The sequence below is a fragment of the Oryzias latipes genome, chromosome 13, assembly GCF_002234675.1.
Source record: "Oryzias latipes chromosome 13, ASM223467v1".
Taxonomy (NCBI): domain Eukaryota; kingdom Metazoa; phylum Chordata; class Actinopteri; order Beloniformes; family Adrianichthyidae; genus Oryzias; species Oryzias latipes.
This window is the reverse complement of record NC_019871.2, coordinates 30483358-30504893: the sequence shown is the minus strand read 5'-3', so window position 1 is coordinate 30504893 and position 21536 is coordinate 30483358. Positions and strand designations below refer to the sequence as shown.

The 21536-nt window shown below is 40.4% G+C and overlaps 1 protein-coding gene across 1 annotated transcript; it reads left to right on the top strand.

Moving 5' to 3' along the window:
• Nucleotides 1-395: 395 nt before the first annotated feature.
• LOC101157508 (NLR family CARD domain-containing protein 3) lies at nucleotides 396-20973 on the top strand. The gene is made up of 10 exons (XM_023961769.1): nucleotides 396-525; nucleotides 3597-3710; nucleotides 4512-4625; nucleotides 6378-6456; nucleotides 6620-6845; nucleotides 6971-8759; nucleotides 11300-11473; nucleotides 12672-12842; nucleotides 19503-19549; nucleotides 19662-20973. The coding sequence occupies exons 1-10, from the start codon at nucleotides 512-514 to the stop codon at nucleotides 20189-20191; spliced, it is 3258 nt and encodes a 1085-aa protein (XP_023817537.1). The 5' UTR covers nucleotides 396-511; the 3' UTR covers nucleotides 20192-20973.
• Nucleotides 20974-21536: the final 563 nt, after the last annotated feature.

Sequence of the window (21536 nt, the reverse complement as noted above, 5' to 3'; positions counted from 1 at the left end):
TCAAAATAAATATTTTTGCTGGAAAGTGTAAAACATAGTTGGTGAGTCATTTCCAGTCAAACTAAAACCTCTTCTTGAATGATTGAGATAGTGCAGTTTGACCACAGGATGCTGACAGTTCAATTTCATCTTCCTCTTGATTCTTTTCGCCTGAAGCTGTTGGCTTCTCCTCCTGCCCCATGTGCTCTTTATCACGTCCAGCAGCATCATGAATGCAGCAAAAGGGCAACAGAAGTAGCTGACTGACTGATGCAGCGGAGATTGCTGCACATGTGGACAGACTCTGGTGGGGATGTAGCTGTTGTTCCTGATGAGCAGGACTGTTGTGTTCAGGTTTCCTCTGGGCGTGTCAGCAGGTGAATGATTGAAATCATGGAAAGCTGCAAGATGTAATCTCAGAGCTGCTCTGACAAAGCGTCAGAGATACGCTGCTGCAGACTCAGAGGACAGAAAAGCTGCAGAAGATTTCTTCTCCTCAGACCTGCTCTGGACAGCAGAGTCGCAGACGGTCATGGAAGAACCAGAGTAAGAGCCTCTTTGCTTAATTAGAGTGTCTAAACTGTCTTTTTCACCAAAGCTGCTTCAGTTGTTTTTTTTGTTTTGTTGTTTTTTTTGCTGCTTTTTTTTGCTCTTGTGAAGTAGGGTAAAGAAGAGAGAGCTTTTCATATATATTTCAGTTTAGTGATCCACTTACCAGCAACAGTGGTTGAACAAGCGGAAATCTGACCCTGGACTCCAGCTGACCTTGACCAGGAAACATGTCTTCACTTATTTAGGAGGTTTTATGCCGTCTCTGTTGGTCAAAGTGTAACAATGCTGGATAATGTTTAACAGAGCAGTGAGTGCCCCCTGTTGGTTCCTGTCAGTCTGCAGTCAGCCTATGGTATGGATCTCTAGTGGCGGAAGAGACTAACTCCAGTCTCTATTCACTTCTAACTCCCCCTGCCATTGTGGCTAATTTTGGATCCATCCCGATCCAGGTGATCTGTCATGGCAAAAGGAGAAGGAAGCATCCCATTATGTTGGATAATGTGGGATAATCCAGAAACTGTTGTGGCTGGAGGAAGTGGCCTGGGAGAGGGAAGTTTGGGCATCTTTGCTCATACTGCTGCCCCCGAGACCCAAGTCCTGCATGAGCGGAAGAAGATGGATAGATAGATGGGCAGACGGATGGATGGAAAATCTAATTGATATGAGCGTTTCTATTTATGAATCCACTGCGTTCTAATAATAAAAAAGGTTGATGGTTTATTAGAAAAATAAATGTAAGCAATTTTTTCACAAAAATCTTCAAAAAATGCAATGCATTGTGGTCTATGTGATTGTTTATGTCTTAATCTTTGTCAATAATGACACTAACATTGACTTAAAAAATTGAGGGGCAAGTGTGGGGGGGGGGTCAAAACTGTTTTATTGGGGGCAGCTGCCCCTACTTGCACCCCTGTAGCTCTGCCACTGCATATTTTTTTTTTTGCTGTTGTTTAAACAGCGGAGGGAAAGGGAAGTAACCCTCCCGTTCTTGTGAACTCACGAGTCCCTCATGTGTGTGCTCGGTAGACCTGAGACTTTTTTTAACAAAGGCAGAGTAAAATGAAAAGAAGAGACAGAGAGGGAAATATTTAGCAGCTCATTTACAATTTTTCTCTGTCAATGCCATCTCTGTTGATGGCATTGACTCTTTACCTGACAAAGAATCTGCTTCTGAAGCATGTCTGCTGAATTTTGGGGAAGAAATTACTTTTTTCTAGTAAGCTGAACTTTTGTGCAGAAGGGTAATTGTGTTTGGCCAATTGACCTTTTCGTTTTAGGAATGTCACTTGAGTTTCAAGAAATGAGCCAAAACAACTGAGAACAACTGTAAGAAAGCAAAGAGTAAATCCAAGGAGTGGTCTAGCCTCACACCAGAGTTTGGTTGCAGAGCACAAATGTAGGAGGAACACATTTGCTGGGATGAAAAATGTTCAAACATGAACGAAAATGACTGCAGGATGTTGACTCTGACAAAAATTTGAAACCAGTTAAAGCAATGTTCAGAGTGTGTGCTCCTCCATCTGCACAAACCCTGTAGTCAAAGGTCAGCCTGTAAGACTGTTACAACATCCCCCAACTCAATAAAACACATAATATTTTCTGAATTAATTAACTTTTCAGTCAGACAAGTCATGCAGTAAAAATTATTTATTTTCACATTCTTTCCGTTTGGCATAAGGTTCCGTACAATTCCATGAGATAAGATTTCCATAAAACGTTTGGGTATTAACTACCCCCAACACCAAAGATCATCAAGGATGAAGAGAATGTAAATGTATAATCAGTGTGTAATAAGATGAGGTGTGTTTCGGCACCTTTGACCGTTGAGCCGCCCCCGTTCAAGTACAGCGCCACGAAGGGAACACACTATCTAGAAAGAAGAGAAAAGAGCCAATAAAATTGAACGTGGAGCCCATGTCCGCAAAACGCTGTAAGGAACTATAATTTTAACCGCCATGAACCAACCTGTAAGACAACACTAAGATAAGATAAGATAAGATAGAACTTTATTGATCCCATGAGGGAAATTCGTTTGTCACAGCAGACAAAACAAGAATTGTAGCAGTTAGAAAAAGACAAAAAACAAAGTAGCAATGAGAAAGAACAAAATAGTAATAATACAAAGTGAAAGTAAAAGTACACATCAGAAATAACGAGTTAAATAAGGCAATAACTTCCAATCCGATGCTTCCACTGGCATACTATGACATGCTTAAGTAACATCCATTATTCGAAGCTTCCATCAAAGTACTATGAACGAGCTCAACGGCCACAATCTTTTCTTCCATCTGGCATCTCAATTATACGAGCTTAAGAAACCTCCAAATTCAAGCTCCATTGTATACTATAATACAAACTTAAGAAGATCCTAAATTTGAAGGTTCCACCTGGCAAATAATTTTTTCCAAACATCTATAATCTAAGAATTTATATTCATTCTGCTGAATTGGTTGATTCAAGTCAGAAGTTTCATTGGAACGCAGAGGATGTCCACCTCCCCATCACTTTCAGTGTAGAAATACATACGTGGAGAGCAGTCGTCGTTGCGGCAGCAGAACAAGGAGTGAAGGGGTGACAATAACATTACATGACATAAATTTCACCAGTTTCCTTCAGAGTGCGACTTTGCTTCAGTTGGTGGGATAACAGCAGGAGGCCTTTCTTCACTTTACCATCCAAACTGAATGGCGAACTGTAGCTCCGCCCACCATCATTATTAGTGTCGTGATTTAGCCTGGATGCAGTTATTTCATTGTAATCTGATTCAGAGACGAAAGTTTAAAGGTGGAGCTGATCCGTGCAGTTCCAGGTGTAGTCTGGCTGCTCTGGTGGATCACAGCACACTGACCTCCTACTGCTGGATGGACATGAACAAAAAACAGGAAGGTACCAGAGTGTCATTCCAAGAGGAAGAAGTAATTTTGACCAAGAGAAAAATACCTTATAAATACCTTATAAAAAAGAAAAGTCTCCCTGACTCCATGTCTTACTGACAAAAAAAGGAAAATCTTAAAAGATTCATTTGTATTTTACATTGTTTACCTTCACTCATTTTTTTTTTGTAGGAATTACAAGAATCGGGGACCTGTACCAAGTTCCAGCTGCGTGTCTTTGAGGAGTGATCGATCAAAGGATGCGATTGTTCATTTTCAATCAGAGCAGCACAGTGCTATGGACAAGTGAGTTGTACTATATTTTGCAATTGACTTTTAATCTTTATCCAAAGTTTCGGTAACACTTTATATTAAGATTCCTTAACAAGCTTTGTTAACGGATTAACAACCATTATAATAGAATATTATAATTCATTGCAAATCCCATCACAGTTCTCTGGATTTAATGCCAACTGCATTCAACCACTGTTGTCCTGCTTATAAATTCACTGGAAGTTGAACAAGCCAGTAATTTTTGAAGACCGAAGGTAACAAACCTACGAGCCATGCTAAAGCTCACACGCTAACAACCTTCCAGTACAGAATCAAAGATGGGCAGGTCAACTAATTTACCATTGGCTAATGAATCTTTCAAATCAGATTTGTCAGCAAAACAGGCGTGCTCGCTTTCAGCCAATTGAATGGCCTCTTGGACTTTACTTACATTTATTTAGTTACATTTATTTAAAAGTAAACTGAGAGACTCTAACATTGTTTTCCTAGTTGTAGATCATTGTTTAGCTCTTGTGCTATCCTATGGGGTCCAGATGACCCCATCCTCACATTGACGTGTTATCCCTAGCATGACACAAGTGGATAAAGGTGAAGAGGATTTCATGTAATCCATGGAAACCAGTGAAGATCAATAATCATTGAAGAAAAAAGGTTCAGAGCACTGTCTTGTGGGGTCTAGATGACCCCACTCCCAGTGTTAAAGTGCCTAGGATAGCACAAGGGTTACTGACATCTGAACTGTTTTTCTACAGTAAAACTGGTTTGTAGTTCATACAAAAAATGATCTACACACTGAGAAAACATTTCTTGCAGGATCCACCAGCGGGCCGCGTCCTTACAGAATCCCAGCTGTGTGTCTTTGAGGAGCGACCGATCAAAAGATGCTATTGTTCATTTTAAATCAGAGCAGGAACATGCTGCACAGAGGTGAGCTTCTCATAGAACTACTTAAAATGTTTTCAGTCTGAAGTGCTGTTGTTATTCGAGCTCAGCTTTCTCTCACATCTCTGTCATTCATGAGAAGCGGTGTGTTTGCCATTAACAGAGCAGTCTGAGTTCAATGACTGGATGTTGGAAAAGTTTCTGGTGTTGGAACATCGGATGGTCCAACAAATGTGAAATTTGTGTTGCCAATAAGGAAAATCCTGTTTTGAAAAGTACTTTCTTTAAATGACCAAAAGAGGTTGTGTCCTGTGTCCCAGGGTGAGTTGATCCTCACTGAGGTGTTGGAGCAAACACAAAGAGGAGGTTTTGTTTTTCTGTCTGAGCAGTGGGTCTGAGTCTGGACAAAGGTTGATAGATCAAATACAAAAAACTTATCAGAAATTTCCATGGCTGCGTTCGTGTTTTCTGCTTACACGCTTTTCTACGCTGTCACCATTCTCCACCTTCACTGGTGCACATCATCAAAACGCACATCCTACTTGGAAAAAGGACATTATTAGTGTGTACATCTACATTTTATATGTGACAGCTTAAAGGGGGTTTTATGTTTTGAGCTTTTGACATGTGTCATAAATTCTCTGGATAACTTTGCCCCCCTCTTAATACAGTAAAACAGAACATCATCATCAAAGCAAATAAGGAGGATCTCAAAGCTGGTTTTTGGGGTGGTCCCATCTCCACCTTCAACTGCTCTCAGCTACAGCAGATCTCACTACTGTCCCCCAGCTCTCAGGCACATCCTGGATAACTTGAACATACCCCTCTGTCTCTGCAGAATTTCTCATAAAAATTGTTTACAAATAAGATAAAGGCTCTCTCTAAATCTTGACAGATGCAATGCAGCTCCTATCTGCCTTCTTTGTACTCCTTCAGCAACATCTGCAAAGCAAATTTTGCAACTGTGTTTGTCTGTTGTGGCATTTAACCATAGTTGCTCTCAAGCAAAGCTACTCATTTCTGGTCCTCAAGATCTACCACCCTGTCTGTTTTTCAACTCTCCCTGCACTGCTTGCTGCTGATTACCTGCACCAGGTGTATACATTCAATCAGAATGTGGAGACATCTGATTGAGCCAATCAGCAGCTAACAGGGCTTGGAAATCTGGGAAATAGTCAGGGTGGTAGATCTCGAGGACCAGGAACGAGTAGCTCTGCTCTAAAGTGTTCTCTTCTGACCTTTGCTTAGTTTCCACTACTCTTTCGTGTGATGTGTGATGCATCAACTACATTCCTCTGTACTTTTCAAAACTCTACACATCTCTCTTTTTCCTACTAATAGGCACCAGTAAACAAGCAGTGTGAAGTCTTTCAACCACTGATCCAACACTTTATTCTCGCTAAGACCTTTAAGAGATCTAGGGAGTTGCACATCCAATCCATATGTGTTTGTGGACTTTGAGAAAGCATTTGACTGTGTCCTGCAGGAAAACTTGGACAGAATCTAATACCAAATGATAGAATGTTTTTTCTTTGGGGGGCCTTAGAAATATGTCTCCTTTACTGGAATTATTCTCCAGGGAGAACTTGCAGTAATAAGAAAACTTAGCTAATATACATACTATCGTATAATTTGGACGTTTGGAAGCAAGAATGGTCTTGTCATAGAGGTCCTATGTGACAAGCATCCTTCAGAAGAGCTTGGAGAGGTCTCCAGCGAAAGGGGGGTCTGCGCACTGCCATGTGCTTGTATCACCGCATACAGACAGAAAGGGAGTAAACTTCTGCTTCTTCATAGAGTGTGCCGTCAGAATTCAGAGGCTCCCAGTGGTCAGTCTGTCCATCAGGATCAAACACAGCTGGACTCCATATTTATGGTCTGTACATGTACAATAAGTACTTTATTTTAATCAATTCTGTCCATGTCATCTTCTTGCTGTACTTTGTAGCTTAGTGGACAGTCATTGTTTCACCACATACTTGATATTTGTCTTTGTGACTTCACTCTGAATGACTCATAAATGTATTGTTATGTCACAGCTGCTGGAAGCCAACATAATCAAATTTGTGAAGAATGAGCTGAAGAAAATCTACCAAGTTCTGAGTCCAGATGACCCAAGAACCTTCACGAGTCCAAGAAAAGATGAAGGAATGATGGAGAGTGAAGATGAAGAACACGCAAGCAGCAGAGAAGCACTGATGAAGATCACAGTAAACTTCTTGAGGAGAATGAAGAAGGAGGAGCTGGCTGATCAACTGCAGTTTAGTAAGAGAACTTGGTTTAAGGCTTTACCCACTGGACAAATTAGATTTACCAATGCCTAACAGCACTCAACATGTGTTATTGAACCTTCAGAATATGTATTTACTATTGTTTGTCTTTGCATTCAGGACCTTTTGAGGCAGTTTGTCGACAAAAAATCCAGTCTAAGCTGAAGAAAAAGTTCCAGTGTGTGTTTGAGGGGATTACTAAAGCAGGAAACCCAACCCTTCTAAATGAGATCTACACTGAGCTCTACATCGCAAAAGGAACTGGAGAGATCAACCAAGAACATGAGATCAGACAGATTGAAGCAGCTTCCAGGAAAGCAGACAGAACAGACACAAGTATCAGACAAGAGAACCTCTTCAAGCCCTCAGCTGAAAGACAAGAACCAATCAGAACCGTGATGACAAAGGGAGTGGCCGGCATCGGAAAAACAGTCTTGACACAGAAATTCACTCTGGACTGGGCTGAAGGCAAAGCCCACCAGAACATCCACTTCACATTTCCATTCACTTTCAGAGAGCTGAATGTGCTGAAAGAGAAGAATTTCAGCTTGGTGGAACTTGTTCATCACTTCTTCCCTGAAACCAAAGAAGCAGGAATCTGCAGCTTCGAAGACTTCCAGGTCCTCTTCATCTTTGATGGTCTGGATGAGTGTCGACTTCCTCTGGACTTCCACAAGACTCTGATCCTAAATGACCCTAGAAAGTCCACCTCAGTGGCTGATCTGCTGACAAACCTCATCAGGGGGAACCTGCTTCCCTCTGCTCGTCTTTGGATAACCACACGACCTGCAGCAGCCAATCAGATCCCTGCTGACTGTGTTGACATGGTGACAGAGGTTAGAGGCTTCAACGACCCACAGAAGGAGGAGTACTTCAGGAAGAGATTCAGAGATGAAGAGCAGGCCAGAAAGATGATCTCTCACATTAAGACATCCCGAAGCCTCCACATCATGTGCCACATCCCAGTCTTCTGTTGGATCACTGCTACAGTTTTGGAGGATCTGCTGAAGAGCAAAAAGAAAGGAGATCTGCCCAACAGTCTGACTGAGATGTACATCCACTTCCTGGTGGTTCAGGCCAAAGTCCAAATGGTCAAGTATGATGGAGGAGCTGAGACAGATGCTCACTGGAGTCCAGAGAGCAGGAAGATGATGAAGTCACTGGGAAAACTGGCTTTCAAGCAGCTAAAGAAAGGCAACCTGATCTTCTATGAATCTGACCTGACAGATTGTGGCATTGATATCAGAGCAGCCTCTGTGTACTCAGGAGTGTTCACACAGATCTTTAGAGAGGAGAGAGGCCTGTACCAGGACAAGGTCTTCTGCTTCATACATCTGAGTGTTCAGGAGTTTCTGGCTGCTCTTCATGTCCATCTGACCTTTATCACCTCTGGAGTTAACCTGATTGAAAAACAGAAAGCAAAGTTCCCTAAATTAAATCAAATCAGGCCAACTCAGTTCTACCAGAGTGCTGTAACAACAGCCCTACAGAGTCCAAATGGACACTTGGACTTGTTCCTCCGCTTCCTCCTGGGCCTTTCACTGCAGACCAATCAGAGTCTCCTACGAGGTCTGCTGACACAGACAGGAAGTAGCTCCCAAACCAATCAGGAAACAGTTAAGTTCATCAAGGAGAAGATCAGTGAGAATCTGTCTGCAGAGAAAAGCATCAACATGTTCCACTGTCTGAATGAACTGAATGATGGTTCTCTAGTGGAGGAGATCCAACAGTCCCTCAGTTCAGGACGTCTCTCCACTGATGAACTGTCTCCTGCTCAGTGGTCAGCTCTGGCTTTCATCTTAGTGTCATCAGAAGAAAGTTTTGAAGTGTTTGACCTCAAGAAATATTCTTCCTCGGAGGAGGCTCTTCTAAGACTGCTACCTGTGATCAAAGCCTCCAGAAAAGCTCTGTAAGTAAACTCATTAAAACAATCAAGTAATTAAACTATCTTTAAGATATCCAATCTAAGTTTCAGGAAAACTGGGGCAGCTTTTGACATTTCAATTGTAAGATAACTAAATTTGAAATCATAACATAGATAACAAATGTTTTGATAAACTTTACAAGTTTATACGGAGCCCGTGTCCTGACATTAAAAATTAAAATATATCTCGTTCCCACAGATTTACATCTTGTTCCCACAAATTAATATCTTGTTCGCACAAAATAATATTCCGTTCCCACAAGATAATATTCCGTTCCCTCGAAATACTATTTCGTTACCTAGAAATATATTATTTTGTGCGAACGAAATAATTAATTTATGCGAACGGAATAATTATTCAAGTCATAAGTCATTCATAAACATGGATATTGTCTCCGTTCGGCCACAAAAGCCGCTTTCAGCAGTAACTTCCATGTCTCTGTGACCCACATCCGTTCAAGAAAGGAAAAAGAAAAACAAGAATGATCATTTTATTATTGTCTCAATGAATATAAGAAAAATATATGATTTAGGATACCTAGGCTGGCTGCTTTGCCATACGATTCACCGGACCTAGCTCAGCTGCGGAGCTCTTTTGCTTGTCATGCCGGCATTCGGGCAGTTGGCTGGCCGGTAGACAGACAAGAATGGGATATTGTAGTTTAGGGTCGAATAGGAATAAAAGCAGTCGCTTTACATTCGAAGGCTATATGCTAACTAGCCGATGATTTATCCTGTTATTCACGTCATAGACACGGATGTGGGTAAAAGTTGGATTTACAGCAGATACCTTCACATTTCTGTCTGTGTGTGTCTCATTACATTGCATTGAAGACACGGAGGATGTTTAGAGATCAGATGTATTATTTTAAAAAGCAAAAAAGCATCGGTAATCACGTTCATTCACATCCTGGTATGCTCTCCGTCCATCTTGCTGCAAAAGCGGCTTTCTGCCGCTACTTCCGTGTCTCTGTCAGCATTCAATAGGGGTAAAAATAAAAGCAACAATGATCGATCTATTATTGTCTCGATGAAAATCAGAAAATTATCATAAGATCAGGCTGGCTGCTTCGCCTACCGGACTTAGCTCCTAGCATCACAAACATGGATGTGAGCAATATCCCATTGTGCATCACATTTTCCCCATAATGCATCTCAACCAATCACTGTGTCCCTATAACTGTAGTGACACACAGACAGAAATGTGAAGGTATCTGCTGTAAATACAACTATTGCTCACATCCTTAATTGTGATGCTAGGAGCTAGGAGTTAAGTCCGGTAGGCGAAGCAGCAATCTGAGTTTATGAATGGCTTATGACATAAATAATTACTTTGTTCGCATGCATTAATTAATGCGTGGGAACGGAATATTATTTCGTGCGAACAAGATATTAATTTGTGGGAACGAGATATATTTTAGTTTTTTTGATGTCAGAACATGGGCTCCGTAATTTCATGCATCTTCTTTCTCTTTCGGCTTTTCCCATCAGGGGTCGCCACAGCGAATCATCCTTTTCCACCTCACTCTATCATGAACATCTTCTACCCTAACATTAGCCAACTTCATGTCCTCTGTTAAGACATCCATATATCTCCTCTTTGGCCGTCCTCTTGCCCTCCGGCCAGGCAGCTCCATCTCCGTAATTTCATGCATAAAATCGGTTAATTTTAAATGTCATTCTTTGTGCTGGTCTCAGAACAGTTTGAACAAGGGTTTTATTACAAGAATTAATATTCTTTTAGAACTGTTTGAAGATGTCTCCCCATCCAGGGTATGAGTTTCTAGAGTTTGTGTTTTAATACTTGGTCCTGTTATGACCTCCTGTGGCTTTCCAGGTACTAAACATGTGTTATTATCCATTTTACATTGTTTTTGTTTAATGACGCTCCAAGTTGCTACTTGGCTTTTTGGCAGCTTATCCTCCCCACTGCAAATGATGCAATATTACACGGTGAAACTCAGTGTAAATACAAGTTTACACTGTAATATAAAATACCTCTTCCATCTGGAAATGTTCATGAGAAATTCGTTTTTGCAGTGACTATAAGCCTGTTCAGCGAGGTAGTGCAGTCGATGCCACATTTTAGCTGCACATATAACATTAAACATACTGCTTGTTTGGAAGGAATATTTCATTTGTGTCCATTTGTTCAAAGGCTTTCTTGAATGGTGCTTTTTGTCACACTCATGTATCAGCTTGGCAACTGCATTGCTCCCATGAAAAATTCTAAATCCACATGCTTTGGCAAGGGCCTTTGTGAAGATGGTTTTACAACAGAAGCCAACATTATCTTGGTTACACAGCTATTCCTTGGGTGGGTTGACATATTTTAGCATTTCAGAAGGGGCTTAGTTTTTGTTGTCCTCTTTTAACAGAAAAGAGACTTGTTATTTTGCTATGGGTTCAAGCTGAAAGACAGAACTTGATTGGTAGAAGGCTTGCATCCTGTTAGTTTAAATTCAATTTAAAAAAAAATTGCTTTATTCATGTCCTGTTTAATGTTTTATTTTTTATCTTTTCAGCCTGAGTTGCTGCAACCTGACAAGAAAGAGTTGTGAAGCTCTGTCCTCAGTTCTCAGTTCTCAGTCCTCCAGTCTTGTAGAACTGGACCTAAGTAATAACAACTTGCAGGATTCAGGAGTGAAGAAGCTTGCTGATGGTTTGAAGAGTCCATACTGTCAAATGGAGACTCTCAGGTGACTTATCAAATATTTCTTGCTTTCAGGTTTTTTCTTGTTTTCTCGGATGTAGAAAAAGGCACACAAGAAAACCCTGACAGCGACATCTGTGGAAATGATCTTTATGTTGTGTGCTCTCTCATTGTTCTGAGGGTTGGACTGATGCAGAACAGTTACACTGCTGGTGACTCCTTTGGTACAGATTTGTAATTCTACCCTTTGCTCTGTTTTTTCTTAAACAAGAAAACAAACACATTTTCTTTTGAGTAATTGACTGCTTGTTTTCTACCAAGGCTTGAGTCATATAACATGGGCAAACTTGTGCGGAACATGCAGGTGGCCGGCGCAAAATGTCAAGTAGTGCGGAAATGTCCATGTACATTTTTTCTAGTGCTTGGTTGATCAATTCTTTTATCTCTTTGATAAATGTAACACTTATTAACCCATCATCCACTCAGACATTTTTCTTATAAACCAGCCGACAGGACATAGCCAAAACTAATGATAAATGCAAGGGTAAAGAGGAGGTGAAGAAGGTAAGACAAAGGCACAAATTTTTTGTTTTTGACTCCCCTCCCGCTCCAAGTCCTGCAATCTCCACAAGGAACTCGCAAGTGCTGTTTACGTGACAAGTGCATGGTACTGGCACTAGAAATTAGGAAAGTAGACAAACAAAGTTTGTGCAAGCATTAGGGGTGTAACGATGAATTGATTTCTATTCCTATCAGATCAACATGTCTGAGGCAAAATCCAATCAACCTTATAACATTAAAATGTTTCAAAATTAGATAAAAGGTTATGATGGCAGCAAAAGATTATCAAGCCATCAATAATGAAGAATTGAATTGAATAGAATAGATTGATTATAGTCTGCACACATACAGCGAAATTTGTGGAAGTGTTTCAATGTGTAGAAACTCTTAGAATTTAGCAAAGTCATGTGACCATACAGTGTGGTAGAATGTTCTGAATCCCAGCGCAGGAAGTGGTCTGCAAATTCTGAAGAATAGGATAGAAATAAATTTAAAGTAGTGGCAGTGGATTCATCTGAAGTTCCAGATGGTTCTGCTCGGGTAAGATCAAAGCTTCAAATGTGACATTTGTCCAACTTGATTCATAAATTTCAAACTTCAGTCGTATGACAACACAGTAACAGTGGAGAAAAAACGTTTAAGTTTGTGTGAACATGTGCTGGATGTGTGTTGTTTATCTGCAGTCTGTCAGGCTGTCTGATCACAGAGGAAGGCTGTGCTTCTCTGGCCTCAGCTCTGAGCTCCAATCCTTCCCATCTAAGAGAGCTGGACCTGAGCTACAATCATCCAGGGGAGGCAGTGAAGCTCCTGAATGCTGGACTGAAGGATCCAAACTGGAGACTGGACTCTCTGAGGTATGGAGAGACCTACTGTGGAATGTGTGACAGATGAGGAGTAGCTGCAAACATAGACAGTGTTCCAAATTGTCCAGAGTGTACCCCATATATGCCCGACATCAACTGAGTAGATTCCAGCAACCTTGTGAGCCTGAACAATAATAAGGAAATAGATAGATTGCATCATAGCTATCGTTAACTCAGCTTGAAAGCCGCATATTCATATTATGATTTGGATTAGTTTATTGAGGTCTAAGACCATTTAAACCAGTGGTTCTCAAACTTTTTCTCTTGTTCCCCCCTTTGGAGGAGGAAAAATGTTCACCCCACCCCAACACCCCGACACCGCGAAAAAATTGTGACAAAATAACGCAAAAATGTTCAACTTTAAAACCATATCAAAATCTTAAACATTACTGCTGGTAGAGACTAGAAAAATTGAAATAAAGAATTCTTCACTTTGTAAGAACAATAACGTTGAACCTATGTGCAAAAAGAAAAAAAAGATGTGCTTTGTGCTACACACCTTTAAAAACGAGTTTTTGTTCTCAAGTCTCAATATTGAGCCTTGCTCTGTTCTTTGTTTTCAAAGTAGCAATAGCAGAAAATCTCACAGAGATAGGACGTAGAATGGAAGCAGAATGCCCACAGCCTTCTGCCCCATGAGTGGATGCTCCCACCATATTGATTTTGCAACGAGGGTCAAACACTCAAAAAGGTTTAAAACATAAAAAAAAACGTGTCAAAACGCCAACAATAATAAGAATCTTAAGCAATTTGTTTTTCTGAGTGAGATGATGATGTTGAGCGCAATGCTAGCACTTTTAGCCACATTAGCATAATTAGCATAGTTAGCATGATTAGGGTAAAATGGAAATTGGCCTGTAACTATTTAGGTCAAAGCAGTCACCACCTTTAAATAATAATAATAATAACCATTGCAGATTGCCATTCAGGTGGAATTTCACCAGTTTGGATGGACAGATTACAAATATTTGTCAATGGAACTGATATAATATAGGGGATGCTATTTTAAAGAAGAAGGCAGCAAGCCCATCTGATCTGGCTGGCTTTTTCTGGGTCCAAAGACAGTAATTCATTTGTGACGTCTTTTAAACTAAAAGGTAGCCCTGCTTTTACGCCAGGCATAATTTTTTTGCCTTAGCAGTAATTCCAGGTCTTGAGAGAACCATGCGATTAGTAGTTTCTTGACAGGTGCATGCTTATTGATGACTAAAATAAAATTATCTTTGAAAAGAGCCCATTTCACAGTTGTAATAAGCACAATTCTGTCCCAGCATGTTTTAGAAAGATCATGTAAAAATGCCTGCACATTTAAATTTTTATGAACACATCACTAACTCATTTGACCAGGTAGTTTGACAGCATAGTTTTTACGAATGCAAGCAATAAAACAATGATCACTGAAATCCTTGCAGAGATCACATCAATCAGTGTTGCTTTTTCTGGCCTTTTTGGGTCATAACGTGTTGACTGAGACACAATATCGGGGTATTCCAGAAGGCATGTTTAAACTAGCCTGACTTTAACCCTGAACTCTGGCTGAAATCCGCCTGAACTTGCTTACTCTAGGTATGTCGGTTCCAAAAGACCGGATATGAGTTAGCGTAATTACGCTGGACTTTAATTTTAATTTTAATTTTAATGAATCTATAGCATTCTATTCATCGGAGGAAATACTGGAAAGTTTTGTCCTGGTTGACACCGTGGCACTTGGCCGAGTTCTCTCCCAGTTAAAGCCAACCACCTGCCTTTTAGACCCAATCCCCACATCGTTGTTGAAAACATTTTATGACTTTTTGGAGTCTGAGCTTTTAAATATAGTAAATTACTCTCTTCAGACAGGTGTCTTCCCTGCTGCCTTTAAAACGGCAGTGGTGAGGCCTTTTCTGAAGAAGAGTAATTCAGATCCAAACAATTATAACAATTATCATCCAGTATCCAACTTACCATTTTTAAGTAAAATGATTGAAAAAACTGTTTTAATCCAATTCATTTGGTTTTTAAACAGAAATAACATTTTTCAAAAATATCAATCCGGTTTTAGGACAAACCACACCACAGAGACGCCCCTTGTCAAAATAGTAAATAACATTAGATGCAACCTCGACTCTCAGAAACTTTCAGTCCTGGCACTACTGGATCTGACTGCTGCATTAGATCACAGTATTTTACTCAACTCAAATAGTTTTATGAAGTGGTTTTGTTCCTATCTCACAGATCGAAGATTTTATGTAAGTATGGATACATGCTCCTCAAATATTTTTGAAATCAATTGTGGGGTCCCCCAAGGTTCAATTTTAGGCCCAATACTTTTTAATCTATAAATGCTGCCACTTGGGAACGTCATCAGGGGGCATGGCGTTTGTTTTCACAGCTACGCTGATGACACTCAATTCTACATCGCTTTGTCTCCTGATAATGAAGAGTCGGTCAACACACTCTTAAAATGCATTTTAGACATTAAGTCATGTATGGCAGAGAACTACCTACAGTTAAACAAGGACAAAACAGAGGTTTTAGTGATCGGCTCTGAAGACAAGAGAGAGATAGCTTTGTCTAAATTAAAAAATTACAAACCGTCTCAGTGTCAGAAACCTAGGCATTATTTTTGACTGAGATGAATTTTATCCCACAAATTAAAAATAACAAAAACAGGATTTTATCATCTTAAAAATATTGCCAGAGTCCACCCATTGCTTTCTATTGCCAGCACAGAGGTGCTGATGCATGCTTTTATTTCCAGCAGACTAGATTATTGTAATACCTTGCTCTCTGGTCTTCCCAGAAGAAGGACATCGAACCTTCAACCTCTGCAAAATTAACCCGCACGTGTGCTGACGAGGACCAGGGGGCGAGAACACAATACACCTATTTTAAAATCGCTGCATTGGCTCCCTGTGCAATTCAGAATTGATTTTAACCCTTGTGCTATCCTAGGCACTTAACGTTGGGAGTTGGGTCATCTAGACCCACTAGGGCTGCAAACTCATTTTCACCGAGGGCTACATCAGCATAGTGGCTGTCCTCAGAGGGCCAGATATAACTTATACATGTAATTAAATGTATTGAAGAATAAATGTAACCACTCCTTAATGTTAAATAACTGATTTATTTATTAAAACTTTTTAAAGTGACAATTACAGTTGCATAGAAAACATGTTTGCTTGTTACTCTTGCATAAATCCTTTTACATTTTTTCTGCTTATTAAAACCCACATAAATCCATCAATGAAGGATCAAATTGTCCAAGTGAATGAAGAAAAATAACATAAAACTGAGCTAGAAAGAACATGTATTACACGTGTAACATTTTGTCTGCATACAGACATAAGACCTGCAAACTTTGAATAATTACAGCAACTACACATAAATAATATATAATCAACTAAAATACATTTTTTATTTTAAAAAATCAAAAACTTTTATGTTCTCGCGGGCCATATAAAATGACATGGCGGGCCACATTTGGCCCCCGGGCCTTGAGTTTGACACATGTGCACTAGACAGTGCTCTGAACCTTTTTTTCTTTAATGATTTGTGATCTTCTCTGGTGTCCATGGTTTACATGAAATCTTTCCACCTTTATGCACCTTTGTCATGGTAGGGAGAACACGTCAATGCAAGGGTGGGGTCATCTAAGATGGCACAAGGGTTAAAGTTCTTTTATTGGTTTTTAAATGTTTTTATGGTCTTGGGCCTTCATATTTATCTGATATAATTTTAAAGTATGAGCCCTCGCAGACCCTGAGGTCCTCTGATTCTGGCCTTTTGGTTATTCCAAAAGTTAGAATAAAAACATACGGTGAGGCCTCATTCAGTTATTATGGACCTCCCTGTGGAACAGCTTCCCAGAGAGCCTCAGGGTCGCAGACTGTTTGTGTTTTTAAAGGAAGGCTCAAACCTACCTTTTTAATCTTGCTGTTAATTGAAAATTAGGAATTAATTGGATATTTTTATTTTCTCTTTTTATCAATTTGATATGTGTATATTTATATAGCAATTTTTATTATTTATTTTTTAATCAATCTATTTATTCATTTTAATGTATTTAGCCACTTTTACCATTTTACATGTCTACTAAGGTTTATTTAGGCAAGGCAAGGCAAGTTTATTTGTATAGCACAATTCGTACACAAAGTAATTCAAGGTGCTTCACAAAACAGGAAAATGCATTAAAATCCCAATACATCATAGAAATAATCAACGTAAAATTTACTTTAAAAGAAAAGAAAAATTTGAAAATTGATTTAAAAATAAAGGAAGGAAAGGAACGAAAAGTGCAGATAGGAGCTTTCAGTCATATACACGGCTAAACAGAAATGTTTAAAGTCTAGATTTGAACATGAACACAGAAGACGCCTGTCTTACGCCTTCAGGGAGGCTGTTCCAGATTTTAGCTGCAGAATATTGAAACGCTGATTCCCCTTGTTTAGTTCTGACTCTGGGAATCAACAGGAGGCCGGCCCCTGAGGTCCTCAGAGTACGAGATGGTTCATATGGCACTAACATGTCAGAGATGTACTTTGGTGCTCGGCCATGGAGAGACTTGTACACAAGCAGAGCTGCTTTGAAGTCTATTCTTTCAGGTACAGGGAGCCAGTGCAGAGACCTGAGCACAGGACTAATGTGATCATACTTCCTGGTTCTGGTCAGGACTCGAGCAGCAGCATTCTGGATGTACTGAAGCTGTTTTACAGCTCGTTTGGAGAGGCCGGTGAGCAGGCCGTTACAGTAGTCTAACCTACTGGAGACAAATGCATGGATAAGTATCTCCAGGTCTGGTTTTGACACTATGTTTTTTATTTTGGCAATGTTTTTCAGATGGTAAAATGCCGCTGATGTTACTGACTTGATATGGCTGTTAAAGTTAAGGTCAGAGTCCATGATTACCCCTAGATTTCTGACTTGATTTGAGGGTTTGAGAGACAGAGAATGAAGGTAGCTGCTGAGACTTTCTCTTTGTTTCTGTGGGCCAAAAATAATAACTTCGGTCTTGTTTGAGTTTAGCAAACAAGACCCACTTGTTGAATTTATTTATGTACTTAGTTTCCATTCTAATTAATTTATTTTATCTTTTATTTTACTACTTCTACATTTTAGCTTTAATTCCAGCTTTCCTCCGAGGGATCCTCCCCATCGGTGATGGACCCTTCTCAGTAAACGGGGTCTCTGCAGTGGGATCCCCTGGGTCTGGCTCTTTGTCTAGATCTGGGGGGCCTTGTGGTAGTGGACTCTGTGAACCTGGGTTAGGTGTTACTGATGTGGACATGTCCCCACAAATTTAATTTCCTCAACCTCCAGTCGCCAGCTCACACAGCTGCTTTGGGGCGGTGGATGAGCTTTTTAAAGCAGAAATGTCGCTCAGTCCTTAGAAACTGTTCAAACAATCAACGTGGATTTGTGTTTCCAGTCATGTCCCGACAAAATAAAGGCTGATGTTATTCCCACATATTTACGTTCAGCCAAGATGGAGATTGCGGCATTTCCCGCATGGATTTTGTGTTCATCAAACAAGGCTATAAGTTTGTTCGTCCGTGTTAGCCTCTCATAACCCTGGCTTCTTCCAGCTCCGTTTTTCCACAAAAAAAGCACTGACCACACGGATTAAAAATAAAAATGATGAGCGAACAGGCGCTTCATAATATTCATAACATTTATAAAAGCACGTTTAGAATATCATCTCGTATATTACCGAGCTTCTGTATGAATGTATATGGCAACTCTGATCGTTTACAACGGGACTCATTTCCTCTTCCTGTATTTTCAACACTACTGCACATGCCCAAATGATTTACTCTGACCGAAAGTGTGACCATGTGAATGTTCGTTCTAATCAGAATTTTTTTCCTGATCCCATGTACACGGTTGGATTTTAATCCAACCATTGATCCGATCAAGATATTTTACGCATGTAACCGCGGCAAGTGTCAAAGTATTTGCACATATGCTTCGTTCACAGACTTTAGTCAGAAGAGCAAAAAAAGTATCTGAGAAAAAGAATTACCGCATTTACACTACTATGAGCCTAACTCATGGTGTGGAAATCAACACTTCCCATGAGTCTTAGTGGCCATAGGCGTGGCTAAGGCCCAGGTCCCCACAACATTGTTTACAAAATGGCTGAAGCCCTGTTTGAACTCCAGCTATCAGCTATGCGGAGGAAAAATAAAAATTAAAAAACAAATCAAAACTTACTCTGATTTGCTCCCGCTGAGCACGCACACACTGAGTGCGTAAGCCTGTGTTTTCGCCAACGCATATAGGAAGGAGAAAAGCAGACACACGGCGCAGGCCTGTGTGTGTGTGTGTGTTTATGTTTGTTTGTGCTGAAAGGCCGGCAGCGCTGTATTCGCTGAGCATGTGTGTAGGATAAGGAGGAAGGGAGACGCGCGTGCAAGTGAGTGTGTAACAAAAAAAAAGGTTTCCTCTAAAGAACACCGTTATTTTATTAACCTGCTCTGGAGGCTCTGAGGGTCCGAACGGGGCGTTAACGTGCCCGTGCCTTATCACCCGGTGCACCTTTTGTATGTGTCAAAGACGGAAAAATCCGCGCCCGATGACCGCGCCCGAATACCCGGTTCGCCCTTTGGTCGTGAAAATACAGTATATGTTGTCCATATCTTCATGTTGACAGAAACCTTTAACCCCTTTTAGGCTGGAACCTGCTGGGGTCCGATGGTTGACACCAGGTCTGAGGAAGTGTAAGTGTGCTTTTTATCTGATTCATGACAACAAGGCAGCTCTTTCCAGCATCACGCATCACAGATGTTGCATCAATAACTTCTGCTGGGTTGTGTTTGTTTTCTCCATCAGATTCCTGTCAACTCGCTATTGACCCAAACACAGTGAACAAATACCTGAAACTATCTGAAAACAGCAAGAAGGTGACTTGGGTGAAGCAGTGTCAGTCTTATCCGGATCATCCAGACAGATTTGATCAATGTCAGCTGTTGTGCAGAGATGGTCTGACCGGTCGCTGCTACTGGGAGTTTGAATGGAATGGAAGAGTTGATGTGTCAGTGAGTTACAGAGAAATCAGAAGAAAAGGAAACATGAATGACTGTATGTTTGGATGGAACAGTCAATCTTGGAGTCTGAGCTGCTCTGATGATGATGGTTACACTGCTTGCCACAATAACAGACAAATTTCCATCTCCTCCTCCTCCTCCTCTTCCTCTCACAGAGTAGCAGTGTATGTGGACTGTCCTGCAGGCACTCTGTCCTTCTTCAGAGTTTCTTCTAACTCACTGATTCACCTCCACACCGTCAAGACCACATTCACTGAACCTCTTTATCCTGGATTTGGTTTCAGTTTGTTTGGCTCCTCTGTGGTTCTGTGCTGAGTTTGGTGAAAAAATGTGTTTCTGTTAAAGAAACTCTGTTTAACCCTTGTGCTATCCGAGGCACTTTAACGTTGGGTCATCTAGACCCACTAGACAGTGCTCTGAACCTTTTTTCTTCAATGATTTGTGATCTTCACTGGTGTCCATGGATTACATGAAATCTTTCCACCTTTATCCACCTTTGTCATGGTAGGGAGAACATGTCAATGTAAGGGTGGGGTCATCTAAGATAGCACAAGGGTTAACAGATCCTTCTGTCTGTAACTGTCTCTCCGTTGACTCACAAACATGTTTTCAAACGGTTTCCTTCTGAAACTCCTTTTCCGTGATTACTTGCAAATGTTTTACTGCTATTGTGTCTTAAAAATGGACGCTGCCGTTATTATCATATCATTCCAGGATCTGCTGTTCTCATAACAGTCAAAGTCTCAAGTAATTTCCAGCACGTTGGTTTCTCTGATGGAACGATGTTTATGTGTGTGGGGTTGAATTGACAAAGATGAATCAGATAAACCATTATAAAAACTAATTAGCCTTTAAATGTTTTTTGCCTTCAATTCAAATTTCATGTTAAAAAATGGATTTAACACTTTTCATAATTATTAATGTTCTCATTGTCACTCATGACAAAAATAACACCTTTTTGTTGTCACCTGCAAGATCATTATTGTTTTTGTTTAGATGCTGCTCATCATCATAATGTTTGCGGTTTATTCTAATTCCAAAGTTGGGTTTTTTAAATCTCCCCAGAAAAATGGTTTAAATAAAGAGTTTCCGAATCATGTTGGTGTTTTCCTTTTTGTGAAAAAATAGCCTGACAACGCCTGGGCCACCTCAAAACAATGTTCTAAGTACCTAGCAGATACATTAAGCCATTTCTTTTGACTATTGTTTTGTATTTACTTCATTCAAGTAATTTAGCCACGAAGAGGTTTATTGTGCTGGTCCAGAGCCCAGATAAATCCAGAGGGTTGTGTCAGGATGAGCCTCTGACAAAAATCTTTGCCAAACCAAATATGCGAATCAGCATACCTTAGGAGCTCTTCTGTGTACAATGGAGGTATCTGCTGAATAGAGAGGAGACCTGGATGCAGGCCTTGAGCCATACAAAATACTTCTTGACAAGGTTCAGTAAACTGCAGAAAGGAGGGAAGATCAGATGAGGTTGGGAAAACATTCATCTAGTAGCACCAGCTGCTGAGAGGCAGAGTTTGGGGCTACCTGCGCAGTCTAAGTAATTGAACAGCAGTCTTGAAAATAAAATAGCGAACGAGTTCGCCTTTCAGGCAGTCAAACGCTGCAGTCCCCCCCCCCAGGGCGGTAGTTAATTAACTCACTTGTTCAG

What these genes read in the sequence shown, in the direction of transcription:
- LOC101157508 (XM_023961769.1), top strand. An exon ending in AGCTGGACTCCATATTTATG is followed by an intron (nt 6,457 to 6,619) that starts GTCTGTACATGT and finishes GTTATGTCACAG; the next exon opens with CTGCTGGAAGCCAACATAAT. An exon ending in GGCTGATCAACTGCAGTTTA is followed by an intron (nt 6,846 to 6,970) that starts GTAAGAGAACTT and finishes CTTTGCATTCAG; the next exon opens with GACCTTTTGAGGCAGTTTGT.